Raw genomic sequence first — 26,671 nt, forward strand, 5'->3', positions numbered from 1 at the left:
GCAAGATAGGATCAAGAACTCACATATATTCATGAAAACATAATAGGTTCAGATCTGAAATCATGGCACTCGGGCCCTAGTGACAAGCATTAAGCATAGCAAAGTCATAGCAACATCAATCTCAAAACATAATGGATACTAGGGATCAAACCCTAACAAAACTAACTCGATTACATGATAAATCTCATCCAACCCATCACCGTCAGCAAGCCTACGATGGAATTACTCACGCACGGCAGTGAGCATCATGAAATTGGTGATGGAGGATGGTTGATGATGATGACCGACGAATCCCCCTCTCCGGAGCCCCGAACGGACTCCAGATCAGCCCTCCCGAGAGGTTTTAGGCTTGGCGGCGGCTCCGTATCGTAAAACGGATGATTTCTTCTCTCTGATTTTTTTCTCATCGAAACTCAATATATGGAGGTGGAGTTGGAGTCGGAGACGCAACAGGGGGCCCACGAGGTAGGGGGCATGCCTAGCCCCCCACCCTCGTGAGAAGGGTGTGGGCCCCCTGGTCTTCATCTTTGGCGAGGATTTTTTATTGTTTTTTCTAAGATGTTCCGTGGAGTTTCAGGTCATTCCGAGGAATATTTGTTTTCTGCACATAAAACAACACCATGGTAATTCTGCTGAAAACAGCGTCAGTCCGGGTTAGTTCCATTCAAATCATACAAGTTAGAGTCTAAAACAAGGGCAAAATTGTTTGGAAAAGTAGATACGACGGAGACGTATGAACCACCACTTTTCCACACTCACTATATTTACTTTATTGTTCTTTATTAAAACAACACTTTACTTTTATTTTCATGTTCTTTATTATCTTGCAAACCTATTCTATTACACCTATAGAGTAATTTTATTTCTTGTTTTAGGTAAAGAAAACATTAAGTGTGCGTAGAGTTGTATCGGTGGTCGATAGAACTTGAGGAGTATTAATTCTACCTTTGCCTCCTTATTGGGTTTGACACTTATTTATCGGAAGGGCTACAACTGATTGCCTACACTTGTGGATTATCACCAACTACGACCGCATCAACGTCGACGACGATGGTTAGCTAGACACCCGGCAGACCTCATCCTATCGTCCTCCAATGCCTCCCCTTAATTGGGCTTGATTCAAGCACAAGACAACACCAGAGCCCTAATACGTCCATTTTGCATCAAGAGATCACACGCTCGGCTTATTCGTTAGCAGATTCGGTGAAATCGATGTCGCCCGCCGTCTCATTGCAGTCGACGATGCGGCCAGCAGCCCCGGGACTTGGGCGCCAGCTGCACGGGTCGCCGCCCTGCCACGGTCCGCTGCTCCGACCGAGGAGGCCGCGGGCGATGGCGACGGTGTGCTGCGGTGCCTTCCGGCGGGACCACTACGGGGGCGCGCTGGTGGACGAGGGCATGGCGGTGCTCCGGCGGAGGATCCGGGAGGCGCGGATGACCGAGACCAACTACGAGGCGCCGCCGGGGTGGGCGGCCTGGGAGAAGCGCTACTACCGGGCGTACGTCTCTGATGTGTCCACGCTCGCCGGCGCTCTGCAGTTGCTGGCCATGGATACCAGGCCCGGCGTCGCGGCTGCTGTTGCCGCGCTGGTGCTCGCCGGCGTGCCGGTGTCCGCCGTCTTCGCGCTGCACCTCCTTGGGCAGGCGGCGGGATCCGTTTTGCACCTTGTTTCTTGATTGACTATCATTCATTCGCCGGCAGCGTGTGCTATCTGTGTCTGTAGATAATTAGATACACAGTGCAATGGAGATATGTAATTCTTTTGGTTTTAGCTGCAGTATAAACGCAGAGTAATATGTATTTTCTTTTCTTATTTCACTGGTTTTAACGAGCGAAGGTGATCCGTCAATCTTTTTCTTCGGTGGCTGCTATGGTGGTGCCGGAGGTAAATGACAGAAATTGGTGTCAAGCTCAGAGATGTTTTGCTATCTTTTTCAGTTTTGTCATGTCGGTCCTTACGTGATTTGTATTTTGACCTTTTTTATATGAATGAGACACATATTACTATGCAAAAAAATTCAACGAGACAACTTGTCAAATTGCTGGCTTCAACGACCCAACATTTTTTTAGAAAGGACGCGATTGGCCGGCTCTAGAACTGAAGCCTGAAGTTTACAACACCACCGAGAGAGTGGACCCGAAGTCAAATGCTTTGTGGAATGTGATAACGACACCTGTTACATTACATCATAAGATTGCCTTGTGTACCCTTCAAAAAAAAAAGATTGCCTTGTGTCATTTTGGGGTTGAAGATCAATAACCTATTAGAATTTAGAAGACGAACCAGACCCGCGTCACTCTGCTTGTACGTGCAACTCATGGGAAACCTAATGCGCTATGAGCCGGCATGAGGAGGGCTGGCGGTAATTTAGCCGGATGTCCAAGTTAGGTCCGGCTTGAACGATCACAAAATCAAATTATTTCACAGATTCCAAAATAAAAACGATTTCAAAACTGGTAATTTCAACTATTTCATAGATTGAAATACCAACTTCACCAATTGTAATAGGTTATTTCAGCTATTTCACGCCACTAGTACTAATGGCGATTCTGCCGGGGTAACTTCACCACCAACACTCCATTCATCATGAGGATCATCATCTCCATCAACATCTTCATCAGCACCATCTCATCTCCAAATCCTAGTTCATCTCTTGTGATCAATCTTTGTATCAAACCTTAGATTGCTACCTGGGGGTGCTAGTAGTGTTGATTACATCTTGTAGTTGATGCTTGTTGGTTCAATTGGTGGAAGACTATTATTTTCAGATTGGTAATCATATATTTGTAACCACTGATCATGATCAATATGATGAGGTTTGAGTAGTTCCATTAGTTCTTGAGGACATGAGAGAAGTCTTGTTACTCATGTGAAGTTGATGATCGTTCAATGTTTTGATATTATGCTGTGTTGTTCTTCCTCTAGTGGTGTCATGTAAATGTCGACTACATGACATTCGCCATCTTTGGTCCTTGGGGAGTGCATTTTGAAATTAGTTTGTGGATCATGGTTTGTGGGAGTGATAGAAACCTAAACCCTGATTTGTGAATTATTCCGCAAGGGGTTGTTTTGGATCCAACTCTTTAATGTTATCGTTAGATTTATCTTAATTACCTCTTGTAGCTGTGGATGCTTGCATAGAGAGTATACTTATAAGTAGGTATATGTTCAAGTTAGGACAATATCTTAGCTCGGGTCCACCCACATAACACTTATCAATGCAATGAATGTAAGTCAATGAATCATGGTGAATGTAACTTGGTGATATTCCCGTGTGTCCTTAAGAGCGTTTTAATCACTATAAGAAATATCACTAGCTTGTCCTTAGCACAATTTAGGATTGGGCCACTTTCTGTATCTTGCTACCTTGTTATAAATTATCTTGCTATCAAACTATCTATCAAAACCATCTTACAACATTTGAAGTGAAATCCTTGCTGAAAACCGCCTATCAATTCTTTTTGTTCCTCGTTGGGTTTGATACTCTTACTTACCGAAAGGACGATGATTGATCCTCTATACTTGTGGGTCATCAGGCCCTCCTCGTCAAATACGCGTCGGCAAGGCTACGGAGACGTGCCCGTCAGGCCCTTGGAGCTTCTCGCCAGGCTACATGCCCTCTGGCTCGTGCATGTCTTCCTGGTCGCATTTCTCTCGGCCGACGTGGCCACTCTATACTTGATGATGTGGCCGCGCCCCGTGTACCTTGTCGACTACGCCTGCTTCTGCACCAAACCCAGCCACCGCGCCCATCCCAGAGTTTTGCATGGTGTTCGACTCCTGCAAGTTTGCTTGCTCCTGCGAGGGCTATAAGGACCAGAAGCCCACCTCAAGCCCAACAACACCGCCGCTAGGCTCTCCCGTGCCACCACCATCGTACCCATGCTTGACTAGCAATCAGCGTTTGTGCCTGGAAGGCTAATCACGGATAACATAATTTCAGCCTATGAATGCCTTCACTTTATGAAGAGGAACAGATCCAAAGCTAATAGCTATTGCGCGTTAAAACTAGATATGATGAAAGCTTATGACAGGGTGGAGTGGACTTACCTGCGTGCTATTATGGAGAAACTGGGTTTTGCTCCACAGTGGGTAACGATTATCATGAGCATGATAAGTTCAGTATCTTTTTTAGTGATGTTTAATGGGGTTAAGTCAGAGGTGTTTAAGCCTACCCGTGGTATTCGACAGGGAGATCCGATTTCACCGTATCTTTTCTTGTTGGCAGCAGAGGGCCTTTCGTGCCTATTAAAATCTCAGAACGAGTCATCCCAGCTCAGCGGCATTAAGGTGGAACCATCGACTCCGCCGGTGAACCACCTTTTATTCACGGATGACAGCCTGCTGTTTTTCAGGGCAAGTATCAGCGGAGCGGAGTCGGTTTCAAATCTATTGGATAAATATTGTTTGGCATCAGGACAGAGAATTAACAGGGACAAGTCATCGATCTTCTTCAGTAGAGGATGTTCAGAAATAGTTCGAAATGCCGTGAAGGGTTTTTTGCAAGTTCCCAATGAATCACTTAATGACAAATATCTGGGTATGCCATCTGATGTGGGGCACTCCAAAAAGGGGACTTTCAAATATTTGAGTGATCGGGTTTGGAATAAGGTGAAGGGTTGGATGAGCAAGTGCTTGTCGGCAGGAGGAAAGGAGGTGCTTATAAAATCTGTACCACAAGCTATTCCGGTATTTTCAATGTCTTGTTTCAAATTGCCAAGATGCCTTTGTGATCATATAAAAACTATCATCAGGAAGTTTTGGTGGGGCTGCAAACAAGGCGAACGCAAACCAGCATGGGTATCATGGGATGTAATGACCAGGCCAAAATTCTTGGGAGGTTTAGGCTTCAGAGATCTTGAACTATTCAATCTAGCACTACTTGCTAGGCAAGCGTGGAGAATCCTTCAGAATCCAGAAACTTTAAGTGCAAACATTTTGAAGGCATCGTATTTCCCAAGCTCTACAATCCTTGAGGTGGAGCTAGGGTCTCGGCCATCACAGATCTGGCGGGCTATCCTTGAGGGCCGGGATGTGTTGCAGCAAGGAGTTATCAGAAGGATTGGGAACGGACGATCCACTAATATTTGGGAGGACAATTGGATACCCAAAGAAACAACACCGAGGCCGATCACGTCGCTGGTTCAGACACCGCCGGAGAGAGTATCTGACCTATTGCACCCAGCTACGGTGGCATGGAATGAACCCCTAATACGGTCAGTTTTTCCGCCGTTTGATGCTGAGGCTATTTTGAAGATACCGATGTGCACCCGCAACACTGAGGACTTCTGGGCTTGGAATCCTGACAGGAAGGGTAAGTTCATGGTAAGCTCGGCGTACAAATTACTTGTCACAACAAAGTTACAGAGAGAAGCTTGGTTAGAAGGAAGAGGAGGTGCATCGTCTAACTCCAGAGAAGAGGATGCATGGAGCAATCTATGGAAACTGAAAGTGCCATCAAAGGTGAGAATTTTTCTGTGGGGTCTAGCACGTCATTCCATACCAACTACGAACGTTCTTTAGAGACGGAATATGGCAACTCAAAGTACCTGCCCTCTATGTGGCTGCCAAGATTCTTGGAGACATGCGCTCCTGTCTTGCACGATATCGAGATGTGTTTAGGCATTAACAGATGAAAACATTGTGTCCAAGATGACGGCGAGTACGGAGCCAAGTGCAAAGAATTGGCTTTTTGAGCTTTATGAGGCACTAGACCATGCGAGCTTCTCGAGGATGAGTGTCACATTATGGGTCGTGTGGTACGCAAGGCGCAAGGCGATTTATGAATCTCTTTTTCAAAACCCACACCAGACTGTTTCCTTTGTAGACTCTTATCTTCAAGAGCTACATCAAGCTATCGCTTGTGAACCTAGGGTACAAGTTCAGGCGGCAAAGGAGCAACAACGGCGCTGGATTCCACCTCCGCGTGGCTCAAATAAGATAAACGTGGATGGGGCACTATCAAAAAACAGGCGAGTGGGAGTTGCTGCCGCAGTCTGCCGTGACTCAAACGGCAACTATCTTGGCGCGTCGGCGGTGGTCTATGGGGGCGTACGCGACCTGATGATCTTGAAGACATACGCGTGTCGGGAGGCTTTAGCGTTGGCTGAAGATCTCCATGGGCAGAATATCAGGGTGGCATCGGATTGCCAAGGTGTGGTGCAGGACATCAATGAAGGGACAGCTGACCCCAATGCGGCTGTTATACATGAAATAACGAACCGCAAGGATAGTTTTACTTCTTGCTCTTTTGTGTTTGAGCGGAGGAATTTTAATTTCGAGGCTCATAATCTCGCTAAGTTTGCTTGTAATCTAGATGTAGGTAGACATGTTTGGCTGGGCACTCCTCATGACCTAAGCCGTGTACCTATGAACATTGTCATGTATCAATAAAGACAGCGAGATTTCTCAAAAGAAAAAAAACCCATGCTAGACGGTAGGATCACGTGCAACGCCCACGGGCTTGCCGCCACGCGTCCGGAAGCTGCTTGAGAAAATGCCCAATTGGAAGAAGATAAACATTCAGTCATTACACACCTCTTATTTGCCATCTCAGCTGGTCAAAGTATTTGTGTTTGGTCTTTGTCACATCAGCCCAACAGGTGGGCCATACCTGGCGGATTCGCTGTTTTCACAAGCTCAGACGGTCATCATTGCTTTGATTAGCCTAAGAAATAGTGGTTCGCTGTGAGTTATCTCAAAAGCGGCACCAATCTGTTATCCTAACCTCAACTGTAATGATTTTGAGTGATTATACCTTGTCCAATGATAAAGAGCCGAGAAAATATTAATATGATAAAACAAAGTGCTGCGCTCGACCGGCGCTAAACGTTTGTGACGTATGACCAATGCGCACATGTTTATTTTCTTTGTTCGTCGGCCAAAAGAAGAATATTTAGATATCAACATTGAATAGTTGGTGTATGTTCAAGGGTCGATCAGCGGCGTTCCTTCCAACAGAAAACAACATATATATATAACAAAACAAATATGAAGAACCATCGTCGATCCAAAAAAGACATGGTCGATCAGAGCTTCATATAAAAAATTGAGAAGTATGTTGTATACTATACCAACATCCAGAGAACCTGTTGCTTGCACTTTTTTCTCTAATAATAAATAAACCGGCCGCCCCGGCCAGGCATGCATTGCTGGTTCAACTCATCTCAAAATATACAATTTCGTCAACCATGATGGCATTTGCGAACGGCGTGGCTGGCAGTTTCTGCAGTGGGAGATGGCAAATTGCAAAACTGCCATGACAGTTTGTTTAAATCGCGGGAGTTTTAGTTGTAAAAAACTGCCACCGTCCGACGGCTCTGGCGGCGAACGTTCACCATAGCTATTCCGTTCTTTAATCAATCACAACTGGCACTGTGCTACGTAGTAGACCATTCAACCGGGCGATGATTGATCAATTAATCGATGAGACCAAGCGGCAACAGGCGCGCAAGCAGGTGTTAGTTGGAATCCAATCCACATAAACAACATCAGATCACCGGCAAGAAGCCGCCGTCCATACAACCGCGTGAACCCCCGGTGCCAGTGCCTATAAGAATAAGAAGCACACCCACTCAAGCTGCATCTTCCATCGCTTCCTGCCCCTCCTTCCATCGCTTCCTTGTTGTGCACTGCTAGCTATTACCATATCTTCTTGACTCAGGAGATCACACGCTCGGCTTATTCGTTAGCAGATTCGGTGAAATCGATGTCGCCCGCCGTCTCATTGCAGTCGACGATGCGGCCAGCAGCCCCGGGACTTGGGCGCCAGCTGCACGGGTCGCCGCCCTGCCACGGTCCGCTGCTCCGACCGAGGAGGCCGCGGGCGATGGCGACGGTGTGCTGCGGTGCCTTCCGGCGGGACCACTACGGGGGCGCGCTGGTGGACGAGGGCATGGCGGTGCTCCGGCGGAGGATCCGGGAGGCGCGGATGACCGAGACCAACTACGAGGCGCCGCCGGGGTGGGCGGCCTGGGAGAAGCGCTACTACCGGGCGTACGTCTCTGATGTGTCCACGCTCGCCGGCGCTCTGCAGTTGCTGGCCATGGATACCAGGCCCGGCGTCGCGGCTGCTGTTGCCGCGCTGGTGCTCGCCGGCGTGCCGGTGTCCGCCGTCTTCGCGCTGCACCTCCTTGGGCAGGCGGCGGGATCCGTTTTGCACCTTGTTTCTTGATTGACTATCATTCATTCGCCGGCAGCGTGTGCTATCTGTGTCTGTAGATAATTAGATACACAGTGCAATGGAGATATGTAATTCTTTTGGTTTTAGCTGCAGTATAAACGCAGAGTAATATGTATTTTCTTTTCTTATTTCACTGGTTTTAACGAGCGAAGGTGATCCGTCAATCTTTTCTTCGGTGGCTGCTATGGTGGTGCCGGAGGTAAATGACAGAAATTGGTGTCAAGCTCAGAGATGTTTTGCTATCTTTTCAGTTTTGTCATGTCGGTCCTTACGTGATTTGTATTTTGACCTTTTTTATATGAATGAGACACATATTACTATGCAAAAAAATTCAACGAGACAACTTGTCAAATTGCTGGCTTCAACGACCCAACATTTTTTTAGAAAGGACGCGATTGGCCGGCTCTAGAACTGAAGCCTGAAGTTTACAACACCACCGAGAGAGTGGACCCGAAGTCAAATGCTTTGTGGAATGTGATAACGACACCTGTTACATTACATCATAAGATTGCCTTGTGTACCCTTCAAAAAAAAAGATTGCCTTGTGTCATTTTGGGGTTGAAGATCAATAACCTATTAGAATTTAGAAGACGAACCAGACCCGCGTCACTCTGCTTGTACGTGCAACTCATGGGAAACCTAATGCGCTATGAGCCGGCATGAGGAGGGCTGGCGGTAATTTAGCCGGATGTCCAAGTTAGGTCCGGCTTGAACGATCACAAATTCAAATTATTTCACAGATTCCAAAATAAAAACGATTTCAAAACTGGTAATTTCAACTATTTCATAGATTGAAATACCAACTTCACAAATTGCAATAGGTTATTTCAGCTATTTCATAGATTGAAATACCGATTTCACCAATTGTAATAACCAATTCCATAGATTGACATAACATTTTCACACACTGCAAAACAAATTCCACCACATTCAGTTTCACAAATTGTAATCACATATTCCACATGTCATAAGCATCACTTTATGTTATTTTTCATCAATTTCACAGATTCCACCGAATCACGCATTCACAAGTCACAAATTTCACAAACAACACACCACTCAAATGAGTTTCACATATATTGTGCATATATGTCGCACACATCACCAAAATGAGTTTAATCAAAATCATCTTCACGAATATAAATTTCACATACCATTTAATAAATTCCACAAACCGTAATCCACAAATGTCCCAAACCACAATGGTTATGTATATTTTACATGACAGATAGAAAATTGATGAAAAGGGCTTATAATTTTTGAACAATTCCGTACTATCTGGATATGATTGGGGGTGGCGGTGCATGTCAATTTTCCTTCACCGGAGAGTTCTAGAGATCCCGGGGAGGAGTCAATGATAGTGCTCGGCGTCGTGGTCTGCGCCGGAGTAATCGTCCATGCGGATCTAGTGTGTCTCTCCACGAAAGAGAGCTGGATGTGGAAGAGGGACAACACCGTGGATGGGTGGATATTTCTCTCTCGCGGGGATCCATCTCGCATTCCTGTTTGTATAGATTTTGTATTCTAGAAACAGAGGTGGAAATGAAATTGCATCGGGTCCACCCGCACCAATCTAGAAGCACTGGCGGACAATGGATTTCTCACTGCTACGTACCTCTTCCATTATATTTACTTATTTCTTGGTTCGTGGTGTGTGAGGCTGCCAGAGCAGCGGATCCTAGAGGAGGAGCATTTCATGTTATTAGATGCACGTGTTTGTAAAAAAATCACATCTACATTTTACTGATCATAATTAAAATCTTAGCAAACATATTTTTGAGGCCATGGTTGAGCAACAACAAGGAGAGGCCAACATCAAAACATGCACGCATTTAGTATTATAGATTTTTTTTTTCGGAAACTCGATTGGGGGCGCTTACCTTTGAGTGTGTTGGCCGTGAATGTGGGCAGTTGCTACATTGACTCACTGGAAAAAACTTGTGCAAGTGCAAGTTGTAGCAGCATCACGGCGTTGCAAGCATCACACTTGGTCATCTAGTGAAACTGCTGATAGAACTCAAGTCCTCGAGACAATAGGTACAATTTGCATGTGTCAACCCTGGTATGCAGTGCGTCAGACCGTAGGCCGTGTAGACAGTTGGTATGATCCTCAATCTCCTCAACTGCAGTGGCGAACTCTCGGACATATTGAGGGCATGTTTGTTGAACAAGTAATAAGTGCACCGCACGATAACATTACCATCCTATTCCGCTAATATCTTATGCACATGAGATGCCCGATTAATTACCTTGACATAAAGTTTAAGATTGCACACCATGTCAATGATGATCACTTACTTATGTGCCCACAGACAACTATGCCTCTTGGAGAGCTTCATTGACGCATGTGCTGTGAGCTGGAACTGTTCGTGTTGCCTCGGCACAACACTATGGCGTATGTGATCTCTCCTGCCACCACGGTGTGTGTGGCGAATATTCTGGTGGAAGTCAGCTTTTGAAGCAACGTCATGGACATCAACTTCAATGTTCCATGTGTGCTGGGCTTTCTTCAACTTGAGGTTGAACTTGTGATTGAAGTTGAGGCCACTTCCCTTGTTATAGGATTTACAGAGGATCTCCTCTGCAAATCAAAATTTCTATTCCCATCTCTATTAAGTGTCATTTCTCCCGTGTTTCAGGAATCCCGTGAATGGAAGTTTTCCCCTTAAACCGTCTATACATATACCACATACTTGTGGTATATATAAGAAAAATTCACTACAGGGCATGTAACTTGCGTTGGCGTTAGCTTTAGTCCTTGTGATTATAAATACCCGAAATACAGTTATCAAAGTTATTCGGAAATGTTAACGCCCACACGTGTGGGCGTTGACCATCTCGACCACACGCATCCATCACCGTCCAGTACTATATGCACGAATCTTGACACAATCTGGTTGATTTTCTGTGCCTGGCATTATATGGTTTGCTATACGTATTCGCTGACCTGGCCCGAGTCAACAGACGCCAACTGTGACTGACTGCCACATGTGCTAAGTTGGCTTGAATACGCGCGCACGCAAGGGTCTTTTTGCAAAGTTGCCAGTTATTTAAAGATCTGCCCCCTTGGTCGGACCGAGCGCACCCCCTGGTCCGACCGATCCACCCCTGTCTCGTCCTCATAACGCACAGCCCCAGCAGCCCGAGCGGTCCCCGCGAAAGACGCTCGCACGCGATCCTCACGACGCGCCCGGCGGTTCCCGCCGCCGGTCGGGTGAGCCTCGCCACCTGCACCGTCCTCCTTTTCCCCTCCACCCTCTCCTCCTCCTGGCCGAGCTCCGCTCGAGGCGCCCGCTCGCCTCGGCCATGACCGCCAAAGCCACCAGGGCCGCACCAGCCTCCGCTTCTCCAGCGCGAGGCCGATCCCTCGCCGGCAAGTACACACGTGTCGCCGCATTTTAAAGTGGCAGCGTTGACCACTGACATGCTCTTTCCCCCCTTCTGTCCAGTGGCCAAGCTCGTGCCATGGACGTCGCCCTGCGTAGCGTGGCCGGAGATCATCCCATGGTGCACCACCATGTCAAAGAGCTTTGCCAGGGTCCCCGTTTCTTCCTCTGATGTTTTAATTAGAGCAAGACGACCTATAACGCCGACGCCCTTGCCGTCTTCGTCACCTCTGTCCGTCGGCCTCCCGGCCAAACTGATCGCCGTCCGACGCGCCCCGAGGCCGACGTCACCTCCTATGAAACCGCGTGTCATCAAGAAGCCATTGGACAATGCCACATCAAGATTTTCTTCCTCCTTCTGCCTTGCTACAACGCAGTGCTCGGGTCACCGCCTCCGACAGCCAAACCGTGCAGCGCTACTGTGGGGAGGCGACGGAGGTGAGTGGGGAGCTGGGAAGAGCGGAGGAGTGGGGCTCGCCGAAGCTGTGTGTGGCGGCGGAACGACATGTGGAGGTAGCAGCGTTCGTGCTCGCTGCCGGCGGCGTGGGGCAGGAAGGTGGTCATGGCGCATGGCATCGAGCGAGGTGGTAGCATGGGGCAGGGAACCGACGTTTGGGAGGGCGATACAGGCCTCCACTTGGCACTGAGCACTAGGTCCCGACCTATGAGCAACTACTCAACAAAAACAGAGCAAGGCAGAGGTCACCGCTCTGTTCTTTGTCCTGCACCTACACGCTACAATGGCGGATTGGGCGCCATCGATTAGCAGCCACCGAGATCCATGACGAACTCCAGCACCAAAGCATCGAGCAAGGCGGTCTCTATGTCGGCGCTGATGTCCCGTCGCTCCGCCTGCACGCTAGCGGCGTCCAGTCTCGACCTCGGCACCTCTGAGGAGACTAGCTCGGACACCCTGGCCAGCTCAGCTCGGTGCGTCGCCCAGTAGGCGGCGCTCGTGGAGGGGCTTCCGGCGGCCGTGGTCCCGTCTTCCTCGTGGATGTTCTTAGGGCTCGTGCGATAGTAGTAGTCGTCGTCGCCGTCGTGGCCGGCAAGATCGTTGGCGTCATTGATGAGGTCCTCAGACTTGCGAACAACTGGGTGCGCAGCGCAGGCGTGTACGCTGTCTCCATCTCCATGAGGAGCAGGAGCTCCCGGACGATGGCCATTGCGTTCTTGGGCGAGCCTTGCACGCAGGAGAACCTGCTCTGGCCGTGGACAGGAGTGCTTCAAAACGGCTCTGCTGCTTCTCGTCGTCGTATTCGGAGTCGGAATACTCCGTCTCCTTCTGGTCGCCGACGACATCTGCGTGGGTCCTAAGCTTTACGGCGTCGAGATGCTTGGAGCAAGGCAACAGCGACGGCGCGACCCTCTTGAAGGACTCGGAGCACTGCAGGGAGCCTGGAGCCCGCCGTCCGTTGCTGCTGCTGCCGCTTCTTACCACGGGTGCTCCCTGCCGCCGTCTCGTGCACACCGCCGCCGTCTAGTACGTCTTGCACAGCGACTGCTCCTTGTAATTGTAAGTAGTGTACGCCAACGACATCCTGTCCTTGCAGGTCGCTGGTCTGCTCTCGGCGGTGGGGTCGATCTTGACGGTGATGTTGATGAGTGACGCACGCAACTTTGCAAAAAAAAAAACCTTGCGAGCGCGTATTCAAGCCAACCTAGCACATGTGGCAGTCAGCGCACAGTTGGCGGCTGTTGACTCGGGCCAGGTCAGCCAATACGTATAGCAAACCATATAATGAACCGTAGATGACCCTCTAGAGCAACTTTGATGACTGTATTTTAGGTATTTGTAATCATAGGGACTAAAGCTAACGCCGGCGCAAGTACTAGGGCCTGTAGTGAATTTTTCTCTATAGGTAACATTGGGTGGACACCGTCTGGCTAAATGGCGCGTGAATTACTCATACAACGCGTCGCACTTGTAAAGAAGAAAAAAAGAGAGAGGAACGAATGGATTGAATAGTTATTCTATTGATTGAAGATTGGGGTATTTATACCCAGTTTACAAGGCGGTTACAAAAGGAGGCAGTTGCCAAAAGTGGCACCGACATAGCAGTGATTAATAGTTAATTAACCTAATTAATTAATTCCTAACACTCCCCCTAATCAATGCTTGTCTTTGTGAATATACATCATCTTGATAGTCTCCTCCTAGTATGTATTTGCCTTGAACGTTCATCATCTTCATCTTGGAAGTCTCCTCCAAAAACCCTGTGGGAAAAATATGAGGAGAATAGTGTAGATATGTTGCTAAAACTCCTTTAAACCCAGTGAGAAAAATAATAAGGAGAAAATGATGCAACATATAATGATTATTGTCTCTTGATAACTCATACGAGAAAAACCTTTGAAGAAGGAGAAAAATCATTGGTGAGTTTAGAGAACAATAAATATGCTTTGTATATTTTCCTTTAAAAACCTCAATGGGGAAAACTTGAAAGTATTGCATATTATCTTAAAAGATATTGCCTCATTAAAAACCGTTATGAGAAACTTTGAGAGAAAACTCATAAGGGAAAAGAGTGCGATTATATATGCCATTGAAAACTCCTTTAAAACCCAATGGAAAAAATATAAGGAGAAAATGATATGACATATATGAACACTTGTTTCTATATTGTCTCGTTAAAAACCTTTTATGAGAAACCATTAGGGAAAAACTCATGAAGGGAAAAAGAGTACAATATATGTAATCTGATGGTTGTTAACAGGTATACTTTGGGAGATTACTCCCCCTGGACTTTGTAAATCTGGAGGATGTCTCATATCAATTACATTGACATGATCATGACATTATGAATAATATGTCGGTTTTTCCAATTTTCTGTTTGCAAATTGTTTCATCACTTTTCTAAAATTCATGAGGATAAGTGATCTCGAGCAATGTGCTTTGTGATATTGCTCTTCATATAACCTGTATGTATTGAGTAATACAAGTGGTAGCATCTTGATAAATCAAGTTATGTTATTCTGATGAATCTCAACCACATGGTTTTGAGTGTGGTTTATCATTCTGCCGAGCCATGCATATTTTGCAATGCTTGTAGATAAAGAAATTATGTGAGAATTATAAGTGGAAGTAGCTGTTAAAGTCCATTTTGATGACTTTCATAAGAAGACTATTCCAATGAATTCAGTCATTAATGTGGCATTGTTGGGATCAAATAAAGAGCCAATATCATTTCATATATCATGGTCATATCTTGATTTTCTTGATGGAATTGTCCAACGATTTATTGTGAGCTTGAGATATAAGTTGATAATTCTTATATCGACCATATACCTTTGTTGGGGGTTGCACTCTAAACAAAGATAGCAAGCATAGTGTCAGGCTTGACATGGTTTGCAATTATATGAGTGCTTTGTTATTAGTAAGATAGAAATTCAGGTGTTGATATCACTTAATTATCACCCCTAGGTATGAATGGATTTGTATCCTATTAGTATGACCATACATGACTTATTGTTGGCACAGTATATCCACATTGAATTCTCATATATGTATTGGATATATGTAGACTGATAGTTCTTGAGAGAATGCTCAAGTTGTAAACTTAAGCTAAATTTGGTTCAATCCAAATTTTCCGTCTTGAGATGATTTTGTGTATGTTTAGGTCTTGTATAGATATTAATGATGAGGTCATCAATATACACTGAGGTGATGAAAGAAAATCAAATTGATTCTTTTACTAAACATGTAAATAATCATCATTATTCGAGTAACCTTTTTGAAGAAGGAACTCATTTAGTCGGTAGTACCATACGATTTCCGATTTCAAGTCATAGAGTGACTTATGAAGTTTTACACAAAATTTGTTGCGATTTGCTTTTGAATTCGGAAGTATAAGCCCTTCAGGGACTTCAGTATAGATTTCCGAAACAAGTGACTCATATGAGTATGTAGCCACTTCATCCATCAACTGCATGGATAATTTTATTATTTTATTGCCAATGGTATTTAGTATCGAAACATAATTCCACTCATACCAAGCGGGTATGTTACATCATAATCGATGTCGGGTCTTTGCGTGAACTCTTTTGCTACAAGCCTCGCTTTCTCACCACCTCATTGACTTTGTTCATGAATGAGAAGTTTTTAGTATTTCATATGGAATATACTTATGAGAAGTAGGTATTACTGCGGTAATACCACTCGTTTGCAGAGCGAGTGCTATTCTTCGTTACTTGCTTCCTTTTATGTGAACCAATATGAGTGCAAGAGGCACTCTACCATGGATTTTGGTTCAAGGCCCAAAAGGTTTTAGCAATTTGAGAAGAAATATATGTCGACAAATGTAGTCTTTAATTCATATGATTCTAATGGAATCATTGAAGTTTGTGGAGTATATTCATTCCTTTTTAACTCCATGTGATTTCCTACAGCAAATGGAGTCAAGGTGTCTCGATGTCCCGGCACCAAAACATTTGTGCACATTTATGCCGGGCTTTGGATGATGAGCATCTAGTGAGGTGTCTCTCAACTTGATGTTGAATTACATTTACTGGTTGAGGATTTGATTTCCTCTATTTCCGCGGAAGCATATGAGAAGTTATATCTCGTTTTGTCAGATTTTCTCCTCCCTTGCTCTCATTTGGGGAGAAGAGTGGTTTATCAGGTACCTCCACTCTTTCTGACACTTTACTGCAGGAATATAGAATTTAGTGACACCTTGTCATCAGTAAATGTATGTGGCAAATTTGCAATGTGTTGCAAATATATGATTCTCTAAACTTCTAGTTTAGATTCTTTGAGTACGTGGATATAAGGATTGAATGTCAATAACATTTCTAATTTATTTCTCGGCATTCTTTATGGTACTTATCTCCCCCTAATGCCGGAAAATATCCTTATTGCTGATGCAATCAACATACAGGCTATGAATAATTTTGATTGACGGATAAATTGTTATTCCTCACAAGATCCCTAATTTTCTGTGAGTGTCCATTGATGTACGCTGGAGTGGTGATATTGGTATGTAACCGAATTATCGCAGATGGGAAATACTTTGTTGATTTCCACGTAGTTACTACAAGGGGAAAATAGTATGATATGCAGTTGGTATGAGTTAGATCATACTTACGGTGTATAAGGCCGTATGTGTCCAGCAAGAGGCTGGTAAATTTACAATTCTTTAAAAGTGGTCATGTAATTCATTTAACTCTCTTTGATAAGAAATTTAGCTAAACCATTCTGGGTATGCACATAAAGTACCTAATACAAAAAAATTCTCATCTAATTAGTTCAACAACACTGTTCATTCGAATGGGTTTATAGATCATGTTTTCAGGAGAATTTGCTCCTACTTTGATAAGTTGAGTAATTTATTTAGTAAGATCATGCATGCTTGTGTGTGATAAGAGACACACTTAAAAACATTTTATGAATGTGTATATGAGTATCATGAAGTATCTAAATTACCCCAGATAATGGTTAAGCAATCCAGACATATCTTTTGAATGTGTTCAAGGAAGAATAAGTGTCTTGCTTAGAATTTTAAGGTGAGAGTGCCTTAAAACTTATTTCCCCTATGGCACATGCGGTGCACATAAAATCTGATGATTTGGGAAAATTTGTAACTTGATAAGTTGTGACCAACAGAATTGTCAATAATTTTCTAATCATCCCCAAACCAGGATTGTTAAGGCTACCAAGCCAAATATTTAATATATTAAGATCTAGAAAATTATTGTGTACGCAACAATATTGAGTATTACTTGATTCATACATTCAAAATTTATCGAATATCATGTCTGAGAAATAAGATATTGAACATCGCACTACTTGTAGTACAACAAGTATAGGCTAATAAAATTTTGGGATAATTAAGAGATTACATGAGGTCTCCAGTATTATTGAAAATTTCATTACACAAACATATCATCATTGCAAAGGAATTTACCATCCTTTTATTGCACTAGATTTTCTCTCCTTCTGATGAAGATTTGAGAACAATCCAATGAACTTATTTTCCTTTTCAATAAATTTGCAGTGTGGTTTGACCATAGCTTTGAGGGTTTGGTAATCATAGGTGCGATGTTTGTATAACCACACATTTGACAAACTTGAGAGTTGTCTTTGTGATCGTTTGAAAATGATTTATTCCCTATTAAGAGGTAATTCCGTCTTCGGTTGTCTTTGAAGTCCTCATACTAGCAAGAATTACAAATAATGGGTTAGAACCCGTTGGGTGAATCTGATGATTTTAAGAAATTCCATGTTTCTCCATCATGGAAAAATGATAATACCATCATATGAGGATGTAAAGGGTATTAAGTGGTTTTCAACCGGATTACATATGAAAATATTTGATCATGGGATCTCAACTTGAAGTTGATTAAATGACAGAATTGTGAGCTGAGATAGACTTGAGGTCTTGAAAAACGAATGGGTGATCATTCGCGATGTGCTCATGGCAGCATGTTTCTCTTAAGTGAAACATTCGAGATGAATAAATATTCATCCATTATGTACTTAGTTTGAGAAGTAAGTGAAGTTGGTGACACATAAAATGCATATGAGCGTTGCAACTTTAGAGTCACCGCCAGAAACATAGACGTTGCATGTTTAACATTAGTTTAGTCACTATGAAAGTATAACCACAATGTGATGTGGACATTGCGAAAATGTTGAGACACTCAATCGGTACCATAAATTATGGGATCCATCTTGATGGATGGACGACACCATAATTATAAATAGTGACATACGCTCCATTGCCATGTATTTTACTATGTAATAGAAGGTAATTACCAGGATATGACAATACTTGAGTAATATTCTATGACTTTTTCAAGCAAAGTGAGGCTTAATTAACTAATATTCATGAAAAATATATGTTATTTCAGCATGTAGTGTTCATGCATGAATACCTTTTACTATGAGAGTAAATATCTTCTTTTTAGTGAACAACAACAATTGCTTCAGAGGAGCAAATTTTTACGATAGCTGATGCTATATACTCATATGTGTAGACCTCAATTTATATAGGATAACACTTTGAAGATAGTCACCGGATGTGGTGTAGATCTCGCAGTAATAGAAAGCATAGTCTGACTTTTGTCAGTAGATGTTCATAATTCTATTACCTTATGTTATGCTAAATATATGAAATCACTTTGAAGGTAATCATCTATCAAAGTGACACGATGTAGACCTTACAGTAATAGTGGATAGTCTGCAAAATTTGCAGTAGATGCCAGTATTACCTTATGATATCTTGAGGTAGTCACATCTAATATTAATATTTGGAATAGCACTTTGAAGGTAGTCATCTTGTTAAAGTGACAAGATGTAGACCTCACAATAGTGATGGATAATCTGCAAATGATGCAGTAGATGTCACCAATACCTTGTGGTTCACAAATAAAATTTGAAGATAGTCTCATACTATAATTTTGTAGTATGAGTTTACATCAACATTTGCAAGAAAAATATATTTCAATTGCCAAAATAGAGTTGTTGTACATAGTTACATGTTATAGAGATTGCATGAGGCAAGAAGATTGAACACATTACAACTTTTTTAATATGCTTTACAGCAAGTACATAGATTAAAATGCTGACCAAACAAAGTCTGTAGACTTAATTGCATGAGGCAAGAAGATTGAACACATTACAACTTTTTTAATATGCTTTACAGCAAGTACATAGATTAAAATGCAGACCAAACAAAGTCTGTAGACTTAAAACTGCAACCGCAAGTGTTAGAGACTGAATGACAATTTCAGAAATCTGGGTACTAAAACATGCGGTTTAGTAAATCCCAGTTAAGTCTTACTGGATCTGAAACTGCAGGGGCAAGATATGATTATCTCTAAGTACAGGGTTGAATTGAATAAATTCCAAAGAAGATAAGATCCCCAATTTCTTATCCCATGCGAGCGTCGTGGCCATGGTAACTGCTGCCGCTGTGCAGTGCGGGCAGACTGATGGTTGCGCCGCCGCGTTTTGCGCCTCGTGGGCTGCCTCTGCCCGGGCTGAGGACCGCGCTGCCGCACGCCGGCCGATGGCCGCCGCCGCGGAGCCGCGAGACACCGTGTTTGCTGCCAGGCTTTGCCATGCCGGGCACCGGCCGTTGGCCGCTACCGCCGTTGTGCGTTACGCGCCTGGCCGCCTCATCGAAAAAAATGCAGGCCCGGAGTGCATCCTCCGCCACGCCGGGGCCGTGGTCCACGGCCGCCTCGGGGTGCAGCGCTGGGAGCAGCCGGGCCGAAGGATGTCGCCGCTCCGCGAGGAGCCTAGCCGAGGTAAACGTCGACCGGGCCATGGGTTGCTGCCGAAGTTTGCTTTGGACGGCATTAAAAACGATGCACTAGAGGTTAGTATAACGAAATCGGAATTGAATCACCTGATTGATGTATGATGCAGAGTTGGTCTTTGCATTATTGTCGTTTTGTACGAGATGTGTCACAGGGATCTTGTATGTTTTCTTCTGATCCGCTTGCCGTTCTGCTGTTCTTGACCTTTCTCTGAATTTTGTGCTTTCTTTCTCTTTGCATCTGGTTTCTTCCCTGATCGAGAGACTCGCAGCACCTGCGCCTGTGCCGCGAACGCCTCAGGCTGATGCGGGAGGTCGAGGCCACGCGACCACGCGCCGTCTGGAGACCTGCGCCGCCGTGCCGCTCTGCAGGGTGAGGCGTGCTCGCACCACGCGCCGGAGGGCGTGGGCTGCCGCCGGGGACAACGAGATGCGTCAAGGAACGCTGGGCATCCGGTCGTGTCGGAGAAACCTTGCTGCCTCTCGGGCATCAAGGACGTCGCCGGTGACGGATTGATGTGGGTGGCCGAATCGCTCGCTCCAGGTTAGGACAAAGTGCTGATAACGTGTAAAGAAGAAAAAGAGAGAGGAACGAATGGATTAAACAGTTATTCTATTGATTGAAGATTGGGGTATTTATACCCAGTTTACAAGGCGGTTACAAAAGGAGAGGCAGTTGTCAAAAGTGGCACCGACATAGCAGTGATTAATAGTTAATTAACCTAATTAATTAATTCCTAACAGCACTTACTCACACCATGTGATCGATCATCGTCAGAGGTGTTCAAGTGGATATGAGAGTTGCAAATGGATGATTCGATTGATAGCAGCTGGTCGATATGGACGTCTCTGCTTGCCCGTAGACTTTCCTGGAGCTCTTTCTGGGCCTAGGACTAATTCGTGGATGGATCAATTAAATAACCTAGAAAAGAGCCTCGAGGTAGCTAGGCGTTGAGGCGGTGACAGATAATCAGAGAAAGAAAAATGATAAACCCGCGGCCAGCACATGTTCTCGTGATGTATGCGACGATTAATTAATATGCACGTGTTTATTAATATCTTATTCGGCTGAAAAAAAGAATTCAAGTAGTCGATCCAGAATGCATAGCATGTTCCTTCCAACAGAGAACACATTAGGTATTTCCCTCTGCAACATTGATCACTGGAAAACCGTGGATTACCTTCAAAGACAGGTTGGTGTATATAGACATCTCTGATGTGTTATCCTATGGTAGCTAGAAGCATTATACTCTCTCCCTCTGTATCAAAATGTAAGATGTTTTTGATTTTGCATAGGGCAACAAAACTTCTTGCAATATTTTGTTATAGAGAGACCAATGCACATGGATGAATGAACTAATTAGCCTTTTCTAGTAGGATACTTGGTTGAATTATGATTTAATTAAATTCGAGGTACTACTGTACTAGTAGGATACTTGGATGAACTATGATCTAATTATTTTTTTGCGGGTGGAACTATGATCTAATTGAATTCGAGGTACTATTGTACATCCATCCCGGTTTGTTAGTCTCAACCATATTTAGGGTCATATTTTAACCATGATTTTAATTAATAGAATATAAGTTATGCATAGCAAAATTATTATTGTAGAAAACTATGTTAAAAAACGAATCCAACAATATATTTTTTGGTGACATGTATTAACATTTTGTTAGTTAGATTTATGTTTAAAATTTGGCATAAAATACGAAGAGACTAATACACTACGACGGGAAAATGATAGAGTAGTTCGACCCAAGGTGCTGGGATGGACCGGCACTATACGTTGGTGACATATGCGATGATTATGATCATCTGCGCATGTTTCCTTCGCTGACTATTTATAATTCAGTTCAATGCAAAAAAGTTGGTGTATTCAGCATGCCTGGTCAGCTGCGTTCCTTCCAATAGAAGGCAATAAAGAGAAAATGAATCAATCTCACTCTCTATAAATAAAGTCAGAAATTCGTTGTGGAAAAACCATAGTCTTTGATCATACAATTTCTTTTTTGAAGGGTGGTTGATCATACAAATTAATTTAGTACTAAGTACATATACCCATCCAGAGAACATGTTGCTTGGACTTTTTTTCCTTAAAATAAATAACCCGCCGCCCAGGCTACCGAGGCACTACCAGTTCAACTCATATGAAAACAGTATATATGTAGGTACATATATACTCTTTTTAATTACCTGGCGCTCTGGTAGGAGTACGATTCAACTCATCGATGATTGATCATTTAATCGATGAAACTGAGAGGCGGTAGGCAGGCAGGTGTTAGTTGGAATCCATGGTCCTTCGTGGTTGTCGTGTTGTTGCTTAACGAGCTAGCTAGGTGATTACCGCTCCATCCATCGTCAGCTGGATCCAAACCACAATTAAACAACGAGATTCCAAATCACCGGCCAAAACCCGCCAAGGATGACCGTCCATGAAACCGCGTGAGCTCTCTCTACCACTACCTATAAGACGCAACGACACCCACTCGATCGAGCTGCATCTCTCGCCATTATTCAGCATTCACTTCCCTCCATTGCTTCATTCCTGCTCCTCCCTCCATCGCTTTCTTGCTGTCTCATCTTCGTGTCTGACAGATCACACGTTCGGCTCATTCTTCAGCCGATTCGATTCCATCGATGTCGTCCGCCCTCTCCTTACCGGCGACGGTGCGGCCGGCATCCTCCGGGCCTGGGCGCCAGCTTTACGGGTCGCCGCCGCGCCGCTGTCCGGTGCTGCCACCGAGGAGGCCGCAGTCGGTGCCGTGCCACGGTCTGCTGGCGCTGCGACAGAGCACGAGGCGCTGCGCCGCTTTCGGGCAGGACCACCACTACGGGGGCGCGCTGGTGGACGAGGGCATGGCGGTGCTCCGGCGGAGGATCCGGGAGGCGCGGATGGCGGAGACAAACTACGAGGCGCCGCCGGGGTGGGCGGACTGGGAGAAGCGCTACTACCCGGCCTACGTCTCCGACGTGTCCGTGCTCGCCGGAGCGCTGCAGCTGCTGGCCATGGGCACCAGGCCTGGCGTCGCTGCGGCCGTAGTCGCCATGCTGCTCGCCGGCGTGCCGGTCTCCGCTTTCGCAGTCCTGCACTTCCTCGGTCAGGCGGCGGGATCCGTTATGCACCATGCTTCTTGATTGATTGATTCATTATTCATTTGTACGCAATGTATGCTCTCAGCTGTGTGTATAGTCTATACATAGACAATCCAACGGAGATATGTAATTCTCTACTAGGTTTATGAACCAAACTGACCCTCTGGCGTAAGTTTTGTGACCCTCGGTGTATGTAGTATCTTTTTTCCTTGGCAGTGTGCCTATTTACTGGCGTCCATCTCGCCCTTCAACGAGTCGACCAAAATGGACCGGCCCACGCGCGCGGCAGGCGGAATGCTCTTTTTTTTGCTTTATTTTTTACTTTTGTTTATATGTTAAAATATTCTCTCTCTCTCTCTCTCTATATATATATATATATAACACGCGAAACACTCTACAAAAAACATTTGAAAAATATTGAAAAAATATTTGAAAAATGTTGAACAAGTATATTTGGAATGTTGAATAGGTATTAAAAAATGTTGGACAAGTATTAAAAAAATTGTTGAATAAGTGTTCGAACAATGTTGAACGTGTATATAAAATATGTTGATCACTTATTTTAAAAAAACGATGAATTTTGTTGATCATGTGTATAAAGATGTTAATCAAGCATTTAAAAAAAATGTTGAACAAGTATTTAAAAAATGTTAGTCAAGCATATGGGAAATGTTAAATGTGTATAGAAAAAATGTTCACCATGTATTAAATAAATGATGAAAACATTTGATCATGTATATAAAATGTTAATCGAGCATTTGAAAAAATGTTGAACAAGTGTTTGAATATTTTTAATCAAATGTTGAACAAGTGCCTAGCGCAGCGTGCGATCTCCCTGGAGACAAGGGACCGATCCCAATACGACACAAGGGGAGAAAATGCTTCAGCGAGAGTTGCTACCGTCTCGCTTAATGCGAGACATAGCGCTCACATGTATTTACCACTTAATTTTTTTGGAACGAATGATTGGCCCGTACGATGATGGGCTGGAGGATAGGTGGGCCGAACCCGAGGGACGACGGCTTTCGCTGTCGGGGCGCTACGAGTGATATATAGCAGAAATCCCTAGTTAGGGGGCATCCCTCGCGAATGTTACTCCCACGTTTATTCATTGTGACAAGTGCATGTGCATCACTTGTGGCAACCTAGGAGTGTTTCCATGACTTTTTTGAACAAAAAAGAAATAAAAATTAAAAACCTGAAAAAACAAATGAAAACCTAAGGAAAAAACCCAGAATCCAGAAGCAGAGTTGTGCTTTTCACTTTTTCTGGGAGGGGGGGAGCACAGACTGTGCTTCTTACGGAAGTATAGACTATGTTTTTTCCATTTTCGGAAAGCACAATTATACTACTCATGAAAGCATCGGTTGTGCTTTTCTCTTTTTCGAAAAGCACATCTTGCCTTTCCCTTTTCGGGTAGGACAGACTGTGCTTTGCAGAAGCATAGCCTGTTTTTTTTTTACTTTTTGAGAAGCACACCATTTCACACGCGTCTAGGTCTAGATACTGATCTTTACGGGAGCCCTATAAGGGATCTCTACTCCTATAAAAATATGAGTTGATGGCGATGATGTGTCTGTCTTTGAGCCATATGAACCGTCTGATATGTAATCTAAGGCTGAGATTGGGATTGAGATGTGTTGTGCCGAGCCAACCGCCGGGTCTCTAGAGGCTTCTCCTTCCCTGGCGAAACAGATTCTCGCTCCCAATTTTCATGTTGTTGGCCCCTCCCCTCTCCTCCCGCGTCCGCCGGAGTTGAGTTGGCGGAGCTTCATGTCTCTTGTATAGATTAGTTGTAGTTACGGTCTCAATAAAGCAGATTTGGATTTGATATTTCTCCGGCATCACTCCTTCCTTCTAGATCTAGCTGTTGGAGAAGGAAACATGGCGGTGGTTGCTACCATGTCCAAGTTTGACCTCGACGCGGGCGCGAAGACCCGGTTGGCCATGGGGCACGCGTATTGGGTTGACAAGGTCCGGCGGCTCCGGCCGCTCGGACATGGGCACCGGTTGCTGTTGCTGCGCGCATGCTCTGGTGTTCATGTTGTTGTCCTCCGTCTTGTCTGGTAGAACGGCTGGTGCGGGACGAAGGAATACGACAGCCTGCTGGCGGGTCGCTCATCCAGTACAATACCCCGCCGACGCAGGCGAGCAGCGTGTCGTCCGCCGCTGGCAGGGGTGGCGGCATCACCGCGTACTCCCGGGAGTGGTACTTGAAGTTGTCGCACTGCAACACCGCGCACAGCTGCACACCAAGAAGTGCTTGCGAGAGCCGAAATCCCTGGAGGCTGGAGTAGTATATGATCTCCACGAGGTTGTGCTAATGCGACAGTGCGAACGCGTGCTATCGGTCGGCTCCTCGTGTCCTTCAGTAGCTTCCGAAACCACCTACCAGAACATCAGTGGTGATTTCTCTGTTTTTAGAAAGTACACTCTCTCAGTTCCTAAATACTAATTCTTTTTAGAGATTTGAATATGAATTACATACAGATAAATATAGATGTATTTTAGAGTTTAGATTCACTCATTTTGCTTCGTATGTAGCCCATATTAGATTCTATAAATGCACTTGTATTTACAAATGGAGGAAGTACATCCAAATGTAAGAAAGTTAGAATTAATTCAATACTAATATTTTTGTACATACGTGTATGTGCACTCACCCCTTCTATATACTTCGTATGTAAATTAATATAAGAACATTTAGATCACTACTTTAGTATTCTAAACGCTTCTATATTAGTTTACGGAGGGAGTACATATGATTCAGGAGCATATTTTACTTACATTTTGTTTCTTTGCCCCATGCAAAATGTACTGCAAGTGCCGTCTATTATTTTTTCCTTTGCCTAAATATACTACAGAAGCATGTGTTAAACAAAAGGTGATTGGCGTCGTCGCAATTGCCAAAATGTGTGTGAACATATTTTTCATTTGCCCCATGCTCTTTGTCGAGAGCAATGAGAAAGCTAGGTAGGGAGAATAACAAGTCTTTTGCAAGATGAAAATTGAGAAGAAAATATTTAGCTTAGACAACAGGGTTCATCAGGAAACCATATGTTTGATTTTCCTCGATATGTACTTAGCAACAATATGGCATCACTTTCATTGATATCTTGGTGCATCTTTTATTGTTCAGCAGGCTCCACTTATTAAGTAAACAATGTCCACCCGATCTTTTGTTACTTCCTCCGTGCTACGGGCATCTTGCTAGTAACTCCTAATTAGTTGCCCCCATACACTGCGCTCCCTAATGGGCAATGCCACTGGGCCAGCCCAGTAGCCATAGACTCCGATGGTTTTTTATATGCCTTTTGTGGAGCTGCATGGTTTTGTGCCAATGTTTTCTCTTTTTCTGTGCTTTTATTTTTTCCACAATTTCATTTCTTTATATATATTCATATTTATGTATTTTGTTTTATTTATATTAGTTTCCTTTTTCTTTTTCTATTCTAGTATTTTTCTATTTTCTTGTTTTCTGTTTTTCGCTTTTTTTTTTTTCGTTTGTAGAAAACAAAGAACAAATATGAAAATATGTGTCATGATTTTTTAACATATTTTAGACAGTGGTCGTATATTTTTTAAATATTCAAAGTTATTTGGAAAAATGTTTTGAAAGTTTATTTGCTAGTTCAAAAGAAGCCGATACGGGTGCAAATTGTATTCATAGTGATTCTTATGTTTTGTAGCAAGCTGCACGGACTCATTTGGTAAATAGCCTTCCCTAAAAGAGTTGAATTGGA

The 26,671-nt window shown here is 44.1% G+C and overlaps 3 protein-coding genes across 3 annotated transcripts; all 3 read left to right on the forward strand.

Annotated features, from left to right (window-relative positions):
- The first annotated feature begins 1,173 nt into the window (after positions 1-1,173).
- Positions 1,174-1,814, forward strand: LOC125547598. The gene has a single exon (XM_048711418.1). It carries the CDS (start codon positions 1,213-1,215, stop codon positions 1,675-1,677), a length of 465 nt encoding a protein of 154 aa, XP_048567375.1. The 5' UTR covers positions 1,174-1,212; the 3' UTR covers positions 1,678-1,814.
- A 5,615-nt stretch (positions 1,815-7,429) lies between these two features.
- On the forward strand, positions 7,430-8,354 carry LOC125547599. Its single transcript, XM_048711419.1, has one exon. The coding sequence runs from the start codon at positions 7,711-7,713 to the stop codon at positions 8,173-8,175; it is 465 nt and encodes a 154-aa protein (XP_048567376.1). The 5' UTR covers positions 7,430-7,710; the 3' UTR covers positions 8,176-8,354.
- Positions 8,355-22,325: 13,971 nt separating this feature from the next.
- Positions 22,326-23,012, forward strand: LOC125547600. Its single transcript, XM_048711420.1, has one exon. It carries the CDS (start codon positions 22,473-22,475, stop codon positions 22,968-22,970), a length of 498 nt encoding a protein of 165 aa, XP_048567377.1. The 5' UTR covers positions 22,326-22,472; the 3' UTR covers positions 22,971-23,012.
- Positions 23,013-26,671: the final 3,659 nt, after the last annotated feature.

Source organism: Triticum urartu, chromosome 3 (genome assembly GCF_003073215.2).
Source record: "Triticum urartu cultivar G1812 chromosome 3, Tu2.1, whole genome shotgun sequence".
NCBI lineage: Eukaryota > Viridiplantae > Streptophyta > Magnoliopsida > Poales > Poaceae > Triticum > Triticum urartu.